A 24,326-nucleotide genomic window follows, 5' to 3' on the forward strand; every position below is an offset into this window, starting at 1 on the left:
AAAACAGCAAAGGAAAATGAATAATTTTTGTGGGATTAAAGAAATGCCTAGTCTTACTAGTCTTACTTTGCAATCAAATTATCACCAGACCTGGATGAAAAAGTTGCATGGTGCCTCCACCAAGGCATGAGCATGAGCAGGACAAAGTGTTAGCTTTCAAAAATATTTAGGAATCTATTAACAAGATAGAAAAGGGATAAAAAAATAAGGGGAGAAAGACCCTCCTCTTTCAGTAGGATGATAATTTCTGTTAGATTTAACATTAAAACATATCTTAATTTAGATCAAATCAATCAGTGGTAGGACAGACACTGATTACTCTGAACAAAATGTTAAATGAGCATTAAAGCCCAGATGGATGTTCAAAGCATTCAGCAGCTAATTCCTGGCTCCTATATTCTCCTAGTATGCTCAAAGCATCTCATTAACAACAGACTCAGATTCTCCTGCTGGGAGCAGACAACAGTAAGAAGTGAACCTGTACAGTTATTTATTCCTTTATTAGAGATCTGTAAACCACTGTTAATGAATCCCTTAATTTGCCTTTCTGTTATTGTGGCAAGTAGAAGTAATGGTTCAAATTAACGTTCCCAAACACACATCTAATTAAGTGAAAAGGCATACTGTTATAGTCCTTCATCAGCAGGATAAGGAGTGACTGAGGCAATAAGCCACCTCCAAGCAAGTGATAAACCTCAAAGCAAGTTTAATTAACTTGAAGGAGAACATATAGGAGAAAGCCACTGTTATTAAATGCTCTGCTTAAAATAAATAAATAAAAAGTAAGAAATCTACATATATATTATCCAATTTTATTTTTTTAAGTTGGATAATAGCTTTAGGATCCATTTTTGATTAGCAAACAAAAGAATTTAAAGTATATTAATAACTAGCCAAATTTGAATTGTAAAAACTGAATTACATTCCAAGACTGGCCTCCAGTCAGGCTCTTACAAGCCCACAGTCTTACACAGAAGATACATGGGAAGAAGAGGGTTACTTTACTCTTGTTTTAAATAAATAAGCTTCTTTTGGTATAATCTGGTATGGTTTGAATAAAACAATTTTGTAAAAAGAAAAACAAACAACAACAACAAAAGAACAGATGCAAAAGGAAACAACTGATTATTTCAGACCCCAACATTTCTGCTTTGAACTATTGGGTTTGAGACCAAATTCTTGTTAACTATTTACCAAGAGATCTAGAAGACTTTTAACATTTTCGGACTTATAAAGCCTAGAGTTGTTAAGTGTTTACTGTGTTATCAGGTAATAAGGAGAAAGAAGGCAATGCACAGTTTGTCAAGGCAATTCCAACACTGCTGCATCCTCCCCCTGAGTAGATCCTCCCCCACTTATTTGAGCTTTCCAGGAGGGAAACAAAGGAAACACCACAGGAGTTAGGGCAAAGCCTGTATAAGAAAAGAAAGCAAGTCTATTCTTGGGGAACTCCATGATCTCCATGCTTTCTGGCTTTTCAAAACATAGGATTAATTATCATATCTGATTAGATGCTAAATAGCACACAGATAAAGGTACATCTGAATATTTTATCACAATTTATCAGAATAAGATAAACAAATGGCCTTCATTTCCTTGAGTTGATAACACTTAATTATAAAAAGAAGTGTTTTTGCTATATGTTTTTTTGTTTATTTTGCTTTTTTTTTAAGAAAACAAATGAGTTCTTGTGAATGGTTAAGATTTTCAGAGATCTAACTCATTTACTTTGTCTGCCAGGTCATACATGATGCAACAAGCAATGTCTTGGGCAAAGCTTAAGGATAGGGTAATTTACCGATACTCCCATGAAACTCAACATCAAAAGCCAACAGCCCCCCTACAATGTGCTAAAAGTTGTTTTGCAACCATTTGAGCGCACAGTCTCTCATGAAACTATTTTATTTTCTAATTTCATTTCACTTAAATGTATAATCTCATCCAATTTAACACATTCCTATTAAGAGAAATGATTCATTTTACATTAAATCTAGATCCAATTGACATAATACTGAAAAATCTGCCATATTTTCCATATGCTAATTTAAAACCTAGCAACCAAAATAGAAATAATTCTTCTTCCCCTAATTCAGCTTCAGAAATTGAAGTTTAATCTTTGCTTGTCTTCACTACGTGCTTTGGGCTGTTTCATCAATGTCAGGTAATACAGTTTCTCCCTCTATCTCTACACTTGTCTGTCTCCACCTCCTCTAACCCCATTCCTCCTATTTCTCAAAGCTAACCAAATTAAATTTTCTACACAGGCAAGTTGTGGGAAAAGGTCCCAGACAATCAGAGCAGTGGAAGGCTGTTACTGAGATGCAGGTTAATTCATCCATCATTTTAGAAGACACTCCTACGCCTTTGAAACCCTCACCAACAGCACACATATATCTCAGTTTGCACAGCAGGTTGACAGAAGACACAATTATAGGGTTTTAAAAGAAAAGTACTACAACATTTGTGCTTCAGATTCAATATGTTATTAAGCAAACCTGTTACACTGGAAGGGGGTTAATGATTGTCAACTCTTTGACATGAAGACAAGAACAAGCCTACACTAAACACTAGCTCTGCTAGTGCTCTTTTAACATTAAAATAGAAGGTATACTTGAACATTTACTGTACAGCAATATTCAGAAACTAAAGCAGTCACTACTAAAACAGTTTAGATTTCATGACAGGAAAGGCATATAAGTGTGACCTAGGAGGTCAAGACATCTCTGACAGTTGAGGTACAAGATTTGTGAGAAATGTGAGAGGTGACTGACAAAAACTGACTGCAGTTACTTCTTTCTATTGCATTCAGAGAAACATAACTCTGCATATTCTAGAAATAAGCAAGACTGAGCCAAAAACAACCTTTACTCAGAATGGCAATTTTTCTATAGAATGGGGGTGGAGGAATGGAGGAAATGGGGCAGTTCTTCCAAATTGTAAGCAGTACTGCAGCAGAAGTAAAATCCAAGGGCTAGGGTGGGTAGGATGATTATAAGGGAAGTGTAAGCTAGCACTGGGCTGCTTAAGATAACTTTCAGAGATCTCTATGGATGGTGCAAGAAAACTGAAATGAGCCTAAGATCCTCCTAATTAATCAACTCAAAATCTGCAGGAGAACTAGAAATTTCACAAAACAAAATGTCAGCCAGAGACTTCTCACAAGAATGGGAAAACAGCTGTGTCCAGGAGAAAAAATAAAGGGCTTTTTTGCAGAACAGCTACAGAATGTCCAGAGACAACCAGAGGACCTTTATTTCCCAAAATGAGTAGGCAAGACTAATTTTAGCATAACTTCCTGAAGGAAGGTTGTAGTGAGCTGGGGGTTGGCCTCTTCTCTCGTGTCATTAGTGATAGGACCAGAGGGAACGGTTTCAAGCTACAGCAGGGGAGATTCAAGCTGGACATTAGGAAGTATTACTTCTCAGAAAGGGTGGTTAGGCACTGGAATGGACTGCCCAGGGAGGTGGTGGAGTCACTGACCTGGAGGGTATTCAAGGAATGACTGGATGTTGTGTTGAGGGACATGGTTTATTGGAAGCTATTGGTAATATAAAAACGGTTGGACTGGATGATCTTTTAGGTCTTTTCCAACCTTGGTGATTCTATGATTCCATAGCCTTCCTGCTAACTGCCTGCCATGGAAAATACTCTTCCTTTCATGTATTTAGAGACCTCTATCTCAAGAATAGCTATTTTTCTTCTGTTCATACTGGTAACATGTGGCAAAACTCATTGTTCCTTGACTAAATTACCCATGGCAAACTTAAAATTATTGGTTTTCTGCCAACGCTACTCTGCAGTTAATACAGCTATTTCCTCCACTAGATGTACCCACTGATGGATTTATAGACAGTCACTGCACATAGGCTGTCCTTTTTCCCAACATTGATTCCAGCTGTGTTTGTTTTTTTTTTTCCAGCAGAATTATATATACTACTACAATTCAATTCTATCAAGTATCTATTACAATGGTATCAATCTTTCTTTCTTTTCACTAGTAGAGACAGTTTTTAATGACTCATAGAACAAACATCTAATTTTTTACCTAGCTGCAGGATGCTGGCAACATCCAATGAGAATCCAGCATGTATCCCAGCTGGAATCCTCTCCACCTTATTCATTACATTAAAGAAGTCATGAACCTCTGAAGCAACTTGTATTTTTTCATAATCACTGGCAATTCAAGAAAGTCATCTGAAGCTCACATCATAGAAATTCATTAAAAGGACAAATTCTAGTGAGCATAATCTTCCCTGAGATTTGGAGCCTGGGAGAAAATAGAGGGAAATTCATTTTTTTTTTTCATAAGGTATTGAGATCCATACACAGTACGCATTCATCCAATATGTAGCTTCATGGGACTGCAGAGGGGCTCAGACAGCTCTAACATATGCTGGCTCTCTTTATCAAGTGGTACTAGCTGACAGCCTTATGCCTCATTGCACTTGGCATCTCAGACAATAGCAAATCAATACGAGTACACAGTAAATCTCATTTCAGGTGTGCTAGACACACAAAAAGCTTCACCTCTCACAGGGACAAAAGTTTCTTGCAGTGCATTATACTGCAAACTCATTTTCAGTTAGGAAACAAACTGCTAAATCTATCAAAAAATTACATGACTAGAACTTCAAAAATTTTGTAGAGTACAATATACTCAAAAGGAAGTCTTATTATTTAAGACTTCCTTTATCTAATTATTTGAGTCAGTTGGTTAAAGCCTTTTGCCAAGGAAAATGTTTTACTACAGTTTGGATGCTATGAGAAGAAAAACTATTTATAAGGTTTAAGGATTGTATAAGGATTGACAGTTCAATGTTGACAGCTAGGACAGCATCACTATTTATCACAGCTTGCAAAGTACTGTCTTACTGCATAGAAATGATGAATATCACTGCCTTCAACACTAATTCTGCAGCCTTGAGCACTGCAGTGAATAATTATTAGAATCACCCGTGCAAGACGAGCGATACTGTGTAGCCAAGTCATTACAAGTTTTGTGCTATACTAACTTCTGTCACAGTGCCGTACAGTAACTGCCTTGTTTTACTGTATGCATCCAACATTTGAGAGCAGCCCAGACATTCCTCTTGAAAATGAGAAAAGAATAAGATACTGTGCACTCTTTGATAGCAGGCACTCAATCTTTCAACTTTGGTCAGGAGTAAATGAAATAAACTACCAGTGTTTAGCTGAGTGGATGTGAAAAGGAGGAGAGTCACTCAAGAGCAACCTGATGTCAGAATTTGGCTCAGTATTACTTAACAAATAATAAAATTGAATCTGCTGCAACATGAAAAGAAAATACATTTCTCACCTTGCTCCAGCAATAAGCTCTTTTTGTCCTGGATCAAATGTTAATTGTGAGAAGTCTACAGCATCTTCTGCTCTGAACACATGTAACCAAGGAGCAATTTCTAAAACAATGAAAAAGAAACACATCTGTTATTGTAAATATCATAGTTACAGTACATCAGGTCCATTTGCAGATACTGTGGGGCTGTGAGTTCTCAGTATGGTCTTCTGAGGAAATATAGAATATTTTTACCACCTTACCACATAATCTTCACTACAGACCTATAAAATTTATAAGGCAGTTACCTAATAAAAGCTCAAATTAAGTATTCAAATTTTTTTGGTCCGACTCATAAGCCAGATGTGTTTTTCTCCTCAGTTACAACAGATAAAAACTCAGCACAACTCCAGTACACTGGCTGATGACACACAAATGAAGTCAGATTAATTTTTCATGCATCAGAAGCAGACCAAGCCAAATGGTTGTTTTTGTTTTATTCTTTAAAGAAAATCTGACCGAATGGGAAACAGTGAGAAAAATGAGCAAATTTGACTTTTCATCATTTTCACAATAACAAAGTAAAGGTGTGGAAGATAAAAGGGAACAAACTTGGCATTCAAGTTAACATTTTTCATTTGTATAACTTGTCTTCCTCAGACCAATGCGCTACTACATAAAACACAGAGCAGAAAAGAGGGTAAGCTGCTGAAAATCAACAACAAGCTGTATCTGCATTTCCTGTTTTCAAAACTAAACACACATAAATAACCAGCTCAGTAACCAGTGGAATACCAGCTCACTATATATTTGTATTGCTATTATTTTTACATCCATATCTCTAGTTGGACACTAATTAATATAGTGTGTTAATAGCACCACAAAAATGACAAACTTTGTTCTGGAAACATAGCAAGACTCACTTACTTATTTTTACACAGACATACTGAGAATATAAATGGTTCTTTAACAAAGTATAGTCGCAAAGAAGTACAACCCTCAGAAGTTCCTCTTAATTCTCACGATATCAAAATACTATTTTTAAACATTTGCTGCAAGTCAGTCACATGGAACATATACAAGAGTAGAAGAGTTCTACATATGTATGACATAATGCTGCTGAACCATCTATTTAAGGACTATAGTTGTAGAAAAGTCAATAAGAAGACTAAAGGTGAGCACATGGTCATTTAGAATAGAGTCAACTCCAGCCCCTGAGAATACTGCAGCATTGTCATTTTTGGAACCAATATCCCCAGCTGCAGTTCAGGTTATCAACCCCCATTATAAACTTTCTTCTTTACTCACATGCATATTTTCACTTTTGCAGAAGTCTGGATTGAAATAATCCATGTCTGGTGCCTGTTTCTGGATGATTTGTTCTTAATTTAAATATTAAACTTTTAGCACAAGTAGGTCATCCATGCCTACAGATAGTGCTCAGGAGAAAAATGTTGTTCTGTGCCCAAATGTATTCAGCCATTACAGAGAACCATTAAACATACCATGCAGAAGCTGTAGCATCGTATATTTGGAAAAAAAAAAAATAATAAAATAAAAAAACAAAAAACAGATGGAACCACACAGTAGAATCACTTGGGTGTCAGAAAACTAACTTCTGCATTTTTAATGACAGCCTGTATGCATCTGGGAAATTACAGGCCTGCAACGTCAGTTTGTACACGTTCTGCAGAATTTGTAGCTATATTCACTGTTGTTTCCATCTGTGCTGCATAGGTTATCAAATCAGGTCATGGGAGAGGATAGGGCCATTTATTAAATAACTATGTACATCTGCCACCAGCTACCACCACAGATGCTGTGTACAGAACCTAGCAGGATTCAACAGGGAAAAGAATGCATATGCATTAACACATCACAGGCCTCTATACCTACATATGCATTTATCTATTTATGCTTACACCTTAGAAGGCTACATAGGCAAGACTGAAACAGGTATTTCCTAACTTTTGTACACTTGATTTTGCAACCTCAACTATTCAGTGATGCCTTCTGCATGAAATAATCAATAGTAAAGTTATAAAAAGTCAAGAAATCAGGTAGGACACAGATAAGGAAATAGAGATGCAAGTCTTTAAGAAGCTCATTTATTCAGAGCTTTAAAACCAGGCCAGAGGGCAAAGGAAGCATCAGGGCTGGAAGGACAACCCTAGGACATGAGTTAATGGCAGAATTCTACCAAGGAGACCAAGAAGCAATTCTCTTCCACTTGACCTGTTTTATCAGTACAGCATAAGAAAACTTCAAGGTACGGCAAGGAGGTGATCAACACCATTTTCATGTTTGGAGCAGGGAGGGCAGAGGTCAAGCAGTGCAAGGCAAGTCAAGGCAAGAGAGCAAGAAGAGAACTTCGGAAATCTCACTGAAATCCGATTCCCCTCTGCTTCTGTAAAAAATAAATAATTTTATCCCTTCTTTGCTGCATTCAACATCATTCTTGCTTGAGGGAGTAAGGTCAGGAAGATCAAATGGCAGCAAGAATTGCTTTTCTTTTCATCAAAAACTCCAAAATCATGTCTTATTTGCCACAGTAGCATCATGTGTTGCATAGGAGCAAACTTTCATTGGATAAAACTACAACTTTGTGATATGTTTGCCCAGGAGGACAAGCAAATAACAATCAAAGCAAGCCCTTTTAACTACAGAAATAAAAGCTTATTGGTAAAATACTGCTTCAAGGCACACTATAAAAAAATTGATGCAACTGTATCACAGAAATATATATATATATATATATATTTATCACCTATGTATCGTATCAAAATCTAGTTCTTTCACCTGTGACATCAATGTCTATCCATTCTGTCACAAATTCTCCTTAAATTCAGAATTGTATTAGAATCTATTAAACATCCATAAAATAAGTTTTGTAGAATTGAAAACCCATTATAAAGTAATAATAATAATTTCATTTTATTAGTGGTTTCATATGGATGCAACACAACGTGTTTCACGAAGTAACACAGCTATATATTTTGTATATACAACATAATAAAAGAATACATAAGTTAATTAAAAGCTGCCTGTTGACATGACCAAACCATTCTGGGTGCTGATCACAAATGCAGTAATCCCACTCCTCCCCAGTTCTCTCCAATGCCTGGCTTTCCCTCCTCTTTCTCCTCCCTTATGTCATGTGCAACAGTTAAACATCCAGTCCTTCAGTGAATCTTCTCACTCCTGATATTAAAAAAATTATTCTGACACACCTTTTAATCTGTCTTCTCTTCAACCCCCACTACCCCTTTTAAAGCTGAATATGCACACTTACTTTTGCACATAGTTCTTATGCTCAAACCTATCTATGGAAAAGTAATGCACTGCTTACACACAAACATGACAACACCACATGATGCGCCCCTTTCAATACTAACATAACAGATATCTATCATTACCCTAGAGAGATCCATATCAATTACCAGAACTATGTTACTAATATACCTAGATTGCTCTAAAAGTAGTGCCTCATATTTATTTCCATGGAAACTACGACTGTTACAAAAAGCACAAGAACGCTATATAATAGAGCAAATCCTCAGCTACCAAACAGTGTTTTTCAATATAATCACCACTATTAGCTATGCATTTCCACCAGCAATGAACAACAGCCTGCATGTCATGCTTATAAAAATCTGCACCAGCAGAGGTGACCCACTGTCATTGTCACCACTGCTGAAATGCACAACCGCTGCCTCACTGTGCTCAAATCCACTGCTGAGTCTCCATCAACACTCACCAAGTATCGATGAATGTCAGTGAGCGCCATTATTTCCATGTGGAGGAATTTAGTGACACACCTTTGCTTCACCTGCACTTCCATGTCAGACACCATTCTGCCAGACTGCCCTTCTGCTGCCATCTGTCACATGGCAACAAAATTCAATGAAATACTGGTGAGAAGATTCAGTTTCTACTGCCATACCACCAATGTCTGCCTCTGACTTTGTGGGCCAACATAAGAAGATACAAGGGACTGCTTTCAGAACAGTCCCTGTAGTACTAAAATTTGCACACCTTATAATTCAAAAATGTTCCACCCCCAAAAAATTGATCTTTTCCCATGAAATAAAGAGGTAAGAATTTAAAGAGTCAAGAGATTTTGAGGAATCTACAGCTCTCTCACAAGCTGTGAACCACAGTGGGTTTCCCTGGGTCTTTCGGGGTTTGCTTCTTTCTTTAGTAGCCTAGAAGCAAAGCTTGCCATGGCTCATAAACACATGGAACAAGAAAATGCACCGGAGTTCCCTCAGCTTGTAGAAGGGTCAAGGAAGTCTCCTAAAGAACTTCATAGACAAAGGAGGTTAACAAACAAAGTTAGGCAGGAGGGTGTTAGATAATTATACAAATAATGAAAGTAAGAAATCTGCCTCACTTTTACTTTAATATTAGTGTCTGTCCAACAGGCCCTGGCTTGTATGATGTACATTGTTGGAGATCAGCCACAGGTTGCAGAGCTCTGCAGTTCTTTGTAAATGAAACGGTCAAGTTTTCTCTAAGTTTTACTGCTCAGCCTGTCAAAGATGAGTTATGGTAACTAAAAAATAATTTGAAAAATGACAAATAAGGGAGGAAGTGGTATTTTTACAAATGATTTCGGAAGTGACCTTTAATGGTAAATAATGAAATTAAAATATGAGATAAAAGACCTCCCAGTCTCACTAGAAAATTAACACAGATAGTAAGAAAAGTTAATAGTGTTCATGTTGTACACATATGCCACCTCAAGCCACGGTGTCCTTTGGTATAAATAAGCATACAATTAAACGTTTCTGCAGAATCACCTTCTGAAGATACTCTGCAAAATAATAATTATGCTACTATGAAAATGAGCAGATTTGCAATATTAACAGAAGTCTCTGGGTGGCATCAGTACTACAAAATCACTAATCTTATCATAAGGAAATTAAAATCTGCTACTGAATACTGAAGTTGTTTTCTAATTAAACGTATCTAATCTAAGCATGGTACACTAATCCTCATCTTCCCGAGTTTGTGTATTGATTTTAGCCTTAGATTTCACCTCTCCATTATATCTGTATCACATTTCTATTCTCCTGAAAGTCAGTGAGACATGTCAGAAGCTCCTCTGTGACATTCCATGCTGTCCTGCTACCAGCCTCCCTCACCCCAGAGGGATCCACCAATGAAGTTACTATGGATGGCAAGAGGCCATCCACCTGCTCGCTCCACAGCATGCTCTGGTTTGAGGTTTATTTGTGGCACTGCACTCTCCAGGGACCAACAAGGCACACTGGGAAACTTTCTGCTGTGACATCCATCAACATTAACTGTTTTAGGACAAAGGCTGAGGAAAACAAGATATTCTTCAGTAATCTCTGTGCAGCATCGGTATCAGTTTCAGTGTGATTGTTATGCCCTCATTCTAAGCTTCCCATTATTATCTATTATCTATTTCAATGAATAATGAATTCATTCAAAACATCTTCAAGAAAATGAGCATTTCTCTGTGCTAGGGTAGAAAAAAAAAATAGAGAAGAAAAATGGCATGCTGAAGCCTGTTGCATCTTTTTTAGTTCACTGCTGTTTACACATTTTTTCTTCCATTTCCAATCATTTCTCTTTTTAAGCTCTTCCATCATATTGTCCTCACAGTAATGAATTAAATACACCCTTATCTTGCTGGTAAGTCATCAGCTCACTGCACATGAAAGTACCACAACTCAAGCGAATAATGGAAATATGTGCAAATACTATTCCACAGGTGCCAAAAGAACAAGACAATTCAGGCAAAGAACAGCTGCTCTCCTTCCAAAACCACTCATACTTCATACCTACTTATCCAAAAGGGGCTGAGGTTTATTGAATCAACAACACAACTTACTTTCCTAAGGTTCATTCAAGGTACGTGTTATTCAGCACTCACTACAATGACTTCCAGATTTAAATTACTTTAAGCTGTAAGGTTAAAAAAATAAATCTGTAATTAGCTGGAAGAAAGTAGCTATATTTACACATACATACTATATATACACATATATTTTCACATATATTTACAAGTGTTTGTTTCCTCAGATGAGCTCCAGAAAACACAGCTGTGAACAGACTTCTCCATCAGGCACTATGGCTCACCTGCATGTCACTGAAGAGGAGAAAAAGCCAGGAAGACCTGAGAAAATGAGTTTGTGTCCTCCTCAAGCTACAGAGACCTAAAGCTCCATAACAGCTAATTCATTCCACTTGCGGTGCAGTGTTCCAGCTATACACAGTGAACGCTTGCATTGTGTTTAAACCCATACAAATACAAGGTATTCTTCACATAACTTTAAAGATACCCTTTACATGTCTGTATGTCACATGCATAACATAAATGGTAGAAGCCGAACACTTTGAAGATAGCAGTCTACTGCAATCAGAGAACACCTGCCTGTTATAGACTACTTTTCCAAAACCTTTAATCCTAGACATATGTCTTCTATATGCTATTGTATGTGGGCATCCTTAGCTTTAGATCCTGACTGCTAAGGCATGTTGTCTTGCAGAACTGCACCAGTAAAACAACCCTGTTTGGCCCATGCTTCTACAGGAAATGGAGACATGGTTTGAGAAGAGCCCACAGGGAGATGCTGTTTGAGTACCTACCTCCTGGACTGCACATACAGACTCCATGTAGGATGCAAAGCCAGGAGCACTCAATATAGATACAGACTCAGATCAAAGCTCTCGACATTCGTTAGCCCTTTCTTATGTGATTCACAGTACTGCCCTTTACCACGCATTGCATACTCCAACTATTTAATTATTAATGCATCTTGCAATAGCAGAGTTTAAAGATAGTACTTAAAAACATTGTATTGTAGTACCAGAGTTGAAGCTGTGCACTTCCTTACTATTCCTGTATAAGTAACCTGACTTTTAGATAGCAAGCACATGTATGTTCCACCCCCAATGAAGAATTACATGCAAGGAAGGCACCTCTTGTTCCTTTTCTTTGATCTTTAGTGTGCTAGTAGGAGAAAGTACTCCTTTACAAGTATTAACCAAATAGGAAAGAAAAAAAAAGAAAAAAAAAAAAAAAAAAACCTATTTAGCATTTAAACTTACAGGAAGAACACATAAAAAGATCTTTTTTTTTTCTGAAAAAAATCCAAAAGCCAAGCCCAGCCTCATGTCCAAGTGAAATTCCTGATCCACCTGTTACTTAGATTGGAATATTTGCCATATCCACTCTTCTATGTGTATATGGTCCAAAAATCCAGATGTCAGATTTAAGGAGGATGATGGATGTAACAGATCACAAAGTCTTTGCTACCAGACAGCTCCACTAGTCTAAATGGAATACACCAAAAGCAAACTAAATGCAGCATATGCAGAGAAAAGCAAAGAAATCAGACAAAAAGGTGGTATCGCCAGGCATCATTTCATATTCCTCTGTAAAGTGAAAGGCTTAGGACAGACAGGCCTACTATACAAACTCAGTACTGTTTTTAATGAAAAAGTCATTGCACATAGACCCCATCAAAAAGAGCACATTTACATTAGGGCTGTATTGATTTTAACAATACAGATTTAACAGTATGCAGACATTATAAGTAGGAATCAAAAGAAGAAGAACACTTTTTATGCCGATAATAGACTGGGGGCAGTGAAGCCTTGGCACAGCTGCCCAGAGAAACTGTAGATGCTCCATCCCTGGAGGTGCTCAAGGCCAGGTTGGATGGGGCCCATGGCAGCTGAGCTGGTATGGAACAACATTTCCATGGCAGTGGATTGGGACTAGATAGGTTTTAAGTTCTCATCCAACCAAAGCCATTCTCTGATTCTATAACAGAAAAATATCAGACATTCTGTTGATTAAATAGGGAAGAACAGTGAGGTTTCTAGAATAAGGATATAGGAAGAAATAAGAACATAGCATTTCTGCACACCAATGGATGAAATAAAAACAGCTGCATAAGCAAAGTGAGATAATGCAGTTCAAGTCCCTACAAAAGAAAAGATGGAGTTGCTATTTTGTCCAAGATTAAAAGCAACCACAAACTACTAATATTTCTCTTTTAAGTCTTACTATACTATGCTTTATTCCACTTTGGAAACATGAAAACATGTCAGACCTCCATCTACAGTTCAGAGCTCAACTTTGCTTATGGGGGAAAAGAAAAAAGCCAACCTCAAAACTTCTTTTCACAACGCACTGTTCCAGAGGCCTCTTCAGATCACGAGCAAAGCAGCTATTTTCCTTTTACCATCCAACAAATACAATGTAACATGGTCCTGAAGACCCACCTAGAAGCTCTGCCAATTCCCCTGCACTTTAAAACATATATAATAGGACATATACTAAGGCTAAAAAAGGTCTTGACATTATCCTGTAAGTTCACCAGCTGCTCACCAGGCCTCTAGTTTTTAAACCACTATTAGCAGCTTCACAACAACTTTGAAAATAACACAGCAGGGCTATAAGTAGCTTATTTATTATTAAATTGGGATTTTGTTGTGTTTATTTGTTTGTTTGTTTGTTTTGTGTGTTTTTCTTTTTTAAGCATATTGAAGTATTTGTTTCTTCATTTAAAATAAGCCATATGTTACAGAACAGTGAACCTGAACTTCTTTTGTAAACTTACTTTCTACCCAACTCCCCATTTATTCTGCTGCTCTCGTTATTCCCCAAGTCATGGCCTCAGCAGCTGGCTCACAGGGCAAGGAAGATGCAGCCACAGCAATTGCCCTGGCCTGGTTCTATGACCTGCTTTCACAGCCCACACTTCTAACCTCCAAAGTCTCAAGGTGCTTCTGTTCAAGAAATGTTTAGATGTTAAACTAAGGGATGTGATTAGTGGGGAAACTCTGATGGTATATGGATGGTTGGACTGAATGACCTTGAAGGTCTTTTCCAACTTTGGTGGTTCTATGATCTGAAGGTCTACAATCTAACCTGTGATCCTGTTTTCTTTGCATGGCCAAAGCTTTGCCAGCTAGAAATACATACTTGTGCATTCTTATGTGTGTGCAGATGTCTATTACTGGGATAATTAAAGGGAATTTGGGTTCTGACTGTCTGCACCCTCAGGGAAGAGACAGTAACATCTGCTGCAATGACTACTTATTTCTTATTTTTCTGAACAAGGATTTTGAATTGTTTATGTTTCATTGTTCAAACACACACATGTTGCATACAAACACAAGCTACAAGGGAAAAACAGACAACTCCCTCCTAGATGAAAGCAGTTTCAGTGCCACAAGCACAGTTTTTATACACTTCAGATCACTTTAGAGTTCTGTAGAAATTAAATAGTGACAAGGCATCAGCCATGATATCCAATTAGAGCTTCTTTTTTTTTTCTTTTTTTAAGTTTTTGTTTGTTTTCCTTCCCCCTCTACCCCATTATACAAAGAAACCAGAAAAACAGAGGGGAAAAAACAATAATAATAAAACCTACTTAGCAAAGTCTGACTAGCTCTCATTACCCACACTCTCTTCACTTTTAAGGAAATAAAAGAAATCTTGACTTACACATAGAGCATCTGGTGTTATAATGTTTTTAAATTACACAGTATTAGTCATCTTAGGATAGCACTGTAGTTAGGAATAATAACCAGGTAAGCTTCACAACTATTTGAAGTGCTAAGAACTGCATTTTAAAACTTTCAGTTGCCCAATCTTCAGCACTGTATTTTGAACAAACATTAAGTGACTTACAGACTGTTGCTTAAACCTGGAGTTGAAACATGGATTTCCAAATCCTACTCCAAAGGCAAAAAGCTTACTGGTATTCACTAACTGCCCAAACTAGGAACTATAGAAATATCACATTGCAGACCACCATTAAGAAACAAAAAATATGAAAAAAGGATACAGGTAGGGTCAAAACTAAAGAGTCTAGGGGCTCAGTTCTGGATTTTTCTTCATGATGCATTTGAATACAACACCAACTCACATTTGTCTACTTGAACATTGTATTCCATTGTCATTTTTATTCTATTTTGTCACTGCACACATCTGTTCTTACTGTTTTGCAATGAAATACTCATAAGTATCACTCCGAATGACATCACCTTGATATAAGCTCCAGGCCACTGACAGAGAAACGCAGCAGGGATAGCAGCCTACACTCTCATTGTCTAGATTCTCCACAATCTCAGCTCTTGGGACACTGCTGTCCTCACAGTAATCATTACAGATTTTTGGTTTTATGAAGCTGTCAGCAGGAGGTTTAGCAACCACCCCCCTCTTGAATAGTACGTATATCTGCACACATGACAAATAGAATGCAATATTAGAGAAACCAAATGCAACAAAAAGAACTTCCAGAGAGAGGCACCCACAGAACCACAAGAGCAATGTTAGCTGTCATGTTTGTAAGGGAAACTGAAGAGTCATCTCCATGGCAGTTCACAGCTAGAATGATTCTTGTGTATTACAGTAAATTGCTTAGTGTGCTATATGAGAAAGGCGTTTAAACAGGTAGTAAAGAGATCTGAGGAATCACTGGAGGCAATCAAAGCCAGTTTACTCTAGCAGACTACAAGTATTGGAATGGTTTATTGGTTGTATCACTTCAACCCAAGAATCTCATGAGTAAACACACACATCCAGGCCAGGAAAATAAATTGTGCACAAGCAGCATTTAAAAAAAGCAGTGGTTGTTAAGACTAAAGGTGACCAGAAGTCTGTCATCAGATTAGAGGTGGATTCGAGTAGAAGTAGGATAATGTTCAGGTGAAGAGTCCCAAGAAACTATTCAGCACAGAAACAACAAGTACGGGATTACTTAAAGGTGCTGGCATAAAGAAAGAGTTTCAGAAAGTTTTCAGAACATGTTCTAGACCAACACTACCATAGCAAGATTACAGTAAGATTAAGTTTATGCACAGGAAGAGAGAGAGGGAAGCCTGCAGAACAGCATGGAAACTAATTTATAAAAGACTTAGGTAGAAGACATAGAGAAAGAGAACATACTGGGGGAAAAAGAGAACAAATGCAGGAGAAGACAAATAGAGAGAACTTCAGCAAAATATAAGCATTATTATCTCACACCAGATGCACGTTCCTTCTACTTGCATATCCTGTTCACATCAGATGTTAGTTCAAGAAAGCCTGGGAAAAAAAGCATAAGGAATCTGCTGTAGACAGCAGTGGTATTTTCAAGTCTTAATATTTTGTCTCAGTCTAAAGCATAAAAATGAGAAATGGCCTAAGCCTGAAACATATAATTTAAGAGCAGAAAACCAGGAGAAGTTTCAGAAAGTTAATCAAACCAAAAGGCATGGAAAATAATTAAATAATTAAAATGAGAAGGGCATGAGAAACCTCTGGAGAATTCTCAGGAAAAAAACATCAGTTTGTGAAAGAGGATGAAACAAAGGAAACTTTCTCCCACTCTCCACTGTAAACCACCTTGCATGTCAGCTCACCCACACTTCAGAGCTTTTTCTGAGCTGTGAAAACAATGCCACCCATCTCAGCTGTGTATTCACATGTGGAAATAATACTAGTTGCATCAGACCTTCCCCACACCAGTGAGAGATTTGTTCCTCACTGGGGCAGTTCTGCTAGTCAGCACTCTAGGCAGACAGTAGCTTCACACCTCAGCCTGCACAGAGCCCACACACTCCCCAGTAAGCACAGCTCCCCCTTCCAGTTACCAGCTCCAGCACCCACCACTGCCTGCCTTCTCCTCCCTGTAGAGGGGCTCAACCTTTCACATTTAACAATTAAAAGATGGCTTTAGCATCCGGCCATAGAATTTACCTTGAAGGAAAGCATGTTGTACAATGACAGGAAACGAGTATCTGATCCTAATGAGAAGTTTCACAAAGAAACCTGCACAAGTTTTATTTATTTACTGTAAGAAAGAGAAGCATAATCCAGCTGCCTACTGTAGATTGTTAAAATAGTACCATGTTACTTTGCTAGGCAACACCTGTTTCAGTTAGCAAGACTATTTCTCAAAATGAATGTCCTGCAATGACACTTAACTTAGGTGACATTCTACAATGCTAAACTCTTCTATTTACAATGCTTTAACTTAACCCAATTTCTTGATTCTATCAATTCAAAAAATTCTATCAAAAAATCAGAACAACATTGTTTTTCAATTCCTCTTTATGCACACCAAAACTTGAGAGATATTATAGAACTTTAGCTACTCAGGGTCTTTGTTTCTTGACTGCCCATGTATTTGTTAAATACATTTCAGTTTGGAATCTATCTTCTACAATCTTTCTGTAAAAACACCCATGTCCACTAAAAATATGTATCATTTGAAGGAAAACAACAACAACAACAACAAAAAACAAAACAAAACAAAAAAAACACAACAACAACAACACAACAACAGAAAACAGATTAATTCCATCTGTAAGCTCTGTGTCAGTAGTGGAATGTGGCAGGAGTCTCCCATTCTGCTGCTTTGCTTACGGACAGGAAATTTCACATGCTCTGAACAACCACACTTAAAGAAAATCAGTTATGGAAAAGCTATGCAAAGGCTAAAAGGACATGTTTGTGCAGCTGATGAGCCATTTCATTCATTGCTAAAATTATAAACATTCTAAAATGGCCCAGAACTTGACTTGAATGCTTACAAGGACAAAAGAAATTTAAATTTGACACTTGCTTTAAAGAATGATCACTTCTGCAAAGAAAAATAAGTTATCTAGTATCTAATTATTCTTTGCTTCAAGATCTTCCCTGTCATACTCTGTTTCATTATGGAACTGGATAACAAAGATGCAGAGTGATTGAGACAACGCATAAAGGGATAGTACCTTTCAATCTTCAATACTATCTTTTTTTTTTAATTAACTGTAATCAGTTGAAAGTTGCCATTCCCTAGTGGGCGCTTAATCTCCTGTACAAAAATAAAGGCAGACTTGATTTTCTTAAGGAAAAACAAACCAACCAACAAACAAACAAACAAAACTGGAGGAGGTATTATTTTCCTTCTTGAGAGTGGTTGATTATTGAAAGGACAGCACAAACAATCTCATAGACCTGTCATCTGGACAAACCAAAGTTGTAATATTAGCCAGCCATTAACTTCTCTTCACTGATAAGTGATCTTTAAATAAAAACCTAAAAGAAAATAGAGCAACACATCTCAGTCCCATAGCTGAATCTGACAGGAGGTCTTTAAAGATTATTTTTGAATAGCAGTGGAAAGAGAAGAAAAGAGCAATAAAATCCAAGCTGCTTAAGTAGACTATTATTAGTTTAAACAGTAGCTTGCTAAATGATTAGGGTAAAGAGATGAGAGTACAAACAAAAGCAAGTTCATACAAAATGTACTTTTTTTATTCAGCCCGCAAGTTATTTCCTCTTGGCACATGTCAAGCATATGTGCTCCATACAGAAACCACATGATAAAACAAGCACAGAAGTATCAAATCTATATTACTTAGACAAAAGCCAAGTGAGGGAATTCTGTGGTGGTTAGACAATAAGGTTAAGAAAATATATTTCTTAGGATTCCCGAACCAAGAAATCAGAAAATAACTGTGCTAGTTTTCTTTTCTGGTTAACCTCAAGTAGAAACTAAGGGTTTACTGTCATTTCTTTTAAGGACTCAGACATGTTATTTTTAAACATGTTTATTTAACAGATAAGTTCTTTACAGCCCACCATGTATTCAAAAGATCACTAAACACAGCTTCTGAAATTGTCACTTTTTTTAAGCTTTTTTTTCTTTCTGAGAAAGCACAATCTTAAATTTTGATTATTTTGGAGAAGCGTAAAAGAATGAGATTTGCCCTAGAGCAGATGATCTCAGTTTTACTCAGAGCATCAATTAAATTCAAGTTCACAACTGTACTTGATGCCAAAAAAGAAACAACAAACAACCGTAAGAAACTAAATGTTACGCATGTGAATGGCAGGACAGTAGATGTTTATAACCCTCAACCTAAAACCAGTAACGGGCCAGTTTTTTGTTTTGTTTTGTTTTTTTTTCTTTTCTATCTTATACTTCTAATAAATATAAATGAGATCTGTATTCCAAAATTGCTAAAATGTCACAAATCCATCAGCTAGCCAGCATCTCATGCCAGTTCCACTCAATGTATATGTATGAGAGAGTATTAAAAAGGAAATGGCAGTGTGAGGCTGTAAGCCTAAATATTCCTCCAGGTCCAGCCACAATGGAAAGGTCACTGCATCCCTTGATCGAACAGCGAAGGAGCCTTCAGTCAAGGGTTTTTGTGTGGTTTGCGCAAAATAAAGTGTGCTAAATCATTCCAGTCATTTAAACTGCATGAGGTAACACAGCTAAATTTGTCTGAAACAAAACAAAAAGATGGCTACCTGAGAGGAGACACAGGCAAGCACTTGGGTAGGTCCCTTTAGGTCTATCTTGTGGAGTCTACCAACAGCACAAGTCTCCAATGGACTGTGCAAGTTTGGGCAGGTCACAGTTTTGAAGTCCCACAAACATACTGGAGAGGGGAAATGCCACTGCAACTAATTTATACTTTAAAAACTGCAGTAAATCACCTTCATCTACCACAGTTTCTCTAGAGTGGGTGGCTAAGTGCTTTGAAAACTATGGAAATATTTAGACAAGCTTTAGTCTTCTCATCTGGTTTGCTCTGTTTTTGAACAAAAACAGCTCAACTTTTACAAAGTCATTGATCTTCACAGGCATTTTATTTTTCTAAATATTATTTGTCAATAGTTTACATCTCACTGTCCTGCCCACAGGAAATTTGTTTTTCACAGCCTTCTCTAACTATTCAGGTTACACACATTCATTTGCTACATTGAGAAGGAATGCTTTTCAAAGAAAAGAAAAAGTAAGAAAAGGTTGGCTATCAATAAAACCTAATATACTTTAAAAGTTAATATTTCATAACTGTGTGCACATAAAAGCACATAAAAATTACAACTGTACAGCTCTACCTCTAAAGATTAGCTTATTTTATGCCTTTTTCTGTTATAACACTTCAAGTTATTTCAAACATAAGCATACATATTTACACACTACAAGCATATATAAACATATGCACAGACAAATAATTTTGAGCACTTGGTCTCTATGTCCGTTGTACCACCTGCATTTTGTTTCCGTGCCCTCACACCTACAAGGTGCAGTACAGGATTTACAGCTTCTTAATTTTAATTTATTTCTGAGGTTTATGCTAACATGGATGATGAATCTTCAGCACACGCATGTAACATACGCAAGCAGAATCAAGGAAAAAAAAAGAAAACAACAAATTGCAACAGATTAGTGCACATTTGCACATCTAGAGGCAGACTTCTTGGAGAGAAAGGGATTTAAAAGAGGGACTATGCATCATTACAGGTACTCTCAAGACTGCATAACACACTGAACTGCACACTGAGATGATTCCATCAGTCCATCCTGATTTTTATTTACAGATCTGCTTTTATCTGATCCCAATAAAAACCCCAACTAACTTTAAATAATAGGAAAAGGAATTTCCAGCTTCCAAGTGAAACACAAATTGCTTTATTCAACTCTAAGAAAGCCCTAGGACAAATGATTTTAGAGCTGAAATCGTTTTTTCACTCTAGAAAGAATTACTTATCTGTTCCACGTTCTGGAAGGAAAAAGTGATGCACTATGCATTCACATTTATTATGCAGATAAATAAATTACACTGCTACTACTTATGAGAGACAAATACAGTGGAAGAGGGTTTGGGGTCATGTCAAAAATCATTTGCACATGCGTATGCAAGATGTCTTTCCTTTCTTCTGCCTGGCAGACTACTTGAGTAAAGGTTCTCAACTGGTGTGCGTAATTCTTGCCAGTTGATATGAGATGATACATCACAGGCTTTCAGCTAAAAATATTTAACTGAGAACAACAGTTACAGAAGCAGTATATGCCTTCCCAGATAAGGCAGTTTGACAGTATCATCATCTAAGTGTTTTTTGATGGGCAGTAGAAAAAGAAAGCAGGCTCTTGCAAGAGATGTAGTCTCTACCTATATTTTACCATGACAACTCTCTAGACCTACTTTTTATTCTTTTTTTTATTTATTTATTTTTGCAGTTGTTCATCCATACACACTACCACAGATTCTCACTCCATTAGTTTTATTTAATAGTTCATACTTCATCTACCGTGCTTTTCAGAGTAAGACAAATAAAATAACTATGTTGCTATTTTGGCATACCAAAAAAAAAAATAATAATAATAATAATAAAAATAAAATAAAATTAAAAAAAAAAAAAAAATGGCCTTAGTCAGGATTATGTAAAACTGATGTTTCTGTAAAGATTATACAGAAGTTCATAATCTTTAAAATATCCAGCACTCAACACAAACAGTGCCCAGCCTTGGCTAATGTTCAGCATCCTACACAGCACTTATCTCTCATGAATCCAACTTCTTTACAAGTTGACTTTACAGAATATGTTAACAGTGTAGCAGTCAAATGAAAGGTTTCCTAGTTAAGAGCTAATTTCATGACGCTGTATTGGTCCAGAAGCATAAATAATTTCAACAGATACAGAAAGCATTTTCTAATACATGCATGAAGTCAGTAAATGCTACAGAAAGACTACAGTAAACACAGGGATGGTTCAATCATAGAATCTTCTGAATTGGAAGGGACCTTTAAAGGTCATCTAGCACAGCACCCCTGTAATGAACCTACAGCTAGATCTTATCTCTAAGGATAGGGTATTCACTACCTCTCTGGGCAACCTGTTCCTGTGATTCATCACTGTTATTGTAAAAAAAATCTTCTTTCTTATACCCAATCTAAACCTTCCTTCTTTTCCTTGAAACCATTTCCATTTGTCCTATCAAAACAGACACTGCTAATGAGTCTGTCCTCCCTTCTTTCTTATAGCACCCATTTAGAGATGCAGAAAGGCCACTGTCAGGTCCTTTTCAGCAGGGCTGTGCTCAATCTTTTTGTCCCCCATCTTGTACTAATAGCAGAGGTTGCCTTGACCCAGGTGCAAGACCTTGCACTTTGCTTTGTTGATCCTCATGAGATTTTCCTAGGCCCACTGCTCAAGCCTATCTAGGTCTCTCTGAATGGCATCCCTTACCTCAGGCATGCTGACAGCTTCGTGTCATCTGCAAACTTGCTGAGGGTGTACTTGATTCCATCGTCTACGTCATTGCTGAAGATGGGGACCCATAGACTTATGGATGTTCAGGTTCCTCAGGCAAGAACCTGACCTTCACTTACAGCAGGAGATACATTGCTCCTTGAGTTCCCATATCTGATCCTGCAGGATTCATTCATGACACATTTCTCTCACACATACACCTTCATAATATGTTGATGCTCCTGGTATTTCATTACTTACATGAAGTTTCAAAGACAAACCTCTCTTACTCACCTTTTCCCTTGATTTCTCGTCTGTTTTGCTTAACTAGCAGCCTTGTAATTACTAGTCAACTACTGCATGCCTGCACTAGTAACATTACCCGGCTATTATATTCTGTAGAACACATTACACATACATTTCTACATGCAGTTTCAAAGATTTACTGATTACTCCTTTCAGATTATTTTGCTACATATAAGCTACAGCTTTTCAAAGTATTTAAAGTGAAGGAAATTTTTGTCATGCGTGCACAAAAGCTTAGAAGCGTCACAGATACGTAATGATTAATGATATATGTATATATATGAATACATATATATTTCTTTTTCTACAACAAAGGTCATTAGTCATTAGTGAACAGAGCAAGTCACTGTCCCCAGAAAACCTCAGTACAGATAACTGAAATAATTCATTAGAAATCAAGTATGAGAGTATTATAGTAGTCTAAAAGGCGAGATAAGGCTAAATTCAAGCTACTCTCCTATATGTTGGCTGAAATTTATGGATAGAATCAGACTCAATGCATTTCTAATCAATCTTTAGCATGCAGCACTGGTAATGAATCTAAATTATTTGCCTGCATAGCTGCATATACAAAACATGTAAATGAAACAATCATTTAGTTTGTTAAATTAAGTAGTTAAGTGCTGGAATTTTAACTGCGCTTCTTTAATTTACAACTTTGTGTGTGTATGTTATGATAAAATAAAAAATTATCATTTAATTTTTAAATCTAAATTACATGCACTACTTGAACACTAAGAAAAACCAGCTATTTCAGACTAAATCAGACAACTGAGTCCATCAATTAATGAGAGATAAACATCCACCCTTCACATTAGACTGATCATTTGCAACTCCAACTTAAAAAAAAAAATATGACAAATTTACTTCACTCCCCAGTATACTGGAGAAAAGGACAGCCAACACCATTACTCTTAAACCATTAAAACACCAGAACAACAAAAAAGTCTTTCTGTACAGAACCTTATAGAAAAAAAATGTAAACAAATCTTCTTGACAATTAAATTTCATTAAAAACTAATTCATCAAAACAAATAAAAAAAAAACCAAACAAACACATGTTTTCTTAATGAAACATAAGGAATGCAATAGGTAATATAGAACATCTTAGTCTTTGTATCCTGAGGGATGCAACAACACAATATTTGGAATTTGTTTTAAATTACAACACTAATGTAAAATCATTTCAATTCTAAAATATAAAAGACAACCAGATAAATTATTAAACGCCCGGGGTTTTTATAGATAGCATCCTTTGTTTCAATTCCTCAGCAGTTCATCCCAACACCCCAGAAGATAACTACTGGCTTGGCTATGTAAGGAGTTCAGAGTAGAGCTCCAGTGCAAAAACATAGTATGTGTGAGGTGGAAGCAGGGACAAAGTGATCAAGGAGGAATTTAGAAACACTGCATGGGCTTGCAAGAATCAAGTTAAGCAAAGTTCAAGGGCAGCTAAAACTCGCAAAGAATGTCAAGGCAACAAAAAGATCTTCTAACTGCTACAACAATAACCAAAGATCAAACAGGAAAAATGTAAATCTCTTGCTGAACTGGGCAGGTGACCTAGTGCCAGCAGACACAGATTAGGCTTACTCAATGCCTCTTCTGTTTCAGTCTTCACCAACAAGGTCTCACAAACCTCTGTATTCAGTAAAAGAGCTGAAGAACTATCAGTGGTAGATGCAGCCTGAGCAAGATCTAAGCCTGTAAAAATCC

The 24,326-nt window shown here is 36.9% G+C and overlaps 1 protein-coding gene across 1 annotated transcript in view; it reads right to left on the bottom strand.

Annotated features, from left to right (window-relative positions):
* The window catches only part of SEMA5A (semaphorin 5A), a 306,555-nt gene that overhangs the window by 186,631 nt on the left and 95,598 nt on the right, over nucleotides 1–24,326 (bottom strand). Inside the window, exon 4 of the mRNA XM_072327729.1 lies at nucleotides 5,318–5,417. Within this exon, the coding sequence (XP_072183830.1) occupies nucleotides 5,318–5,417 (100 nt within the window). The remainder of the gene's footprint in view (nucleotides 1–5,317; nucleotides 5,418–24,326) is intronic.

The sequence above is a fragment of the Excalfactoria chinensis genome, chromosome 2, assembly GCF_039878825.1.
Source record: "Excalfactoria chinensis isolate bCotChi1 chromosome 2, bCotChi1.hap2, whole genome shotgun sequence".
Lineage (NCBI taxonomy): Eukaryota > Metazoa > Chordata > Aves > Galliformes > Phasianidae > Excalfactoria > Excalfactoria chinensis.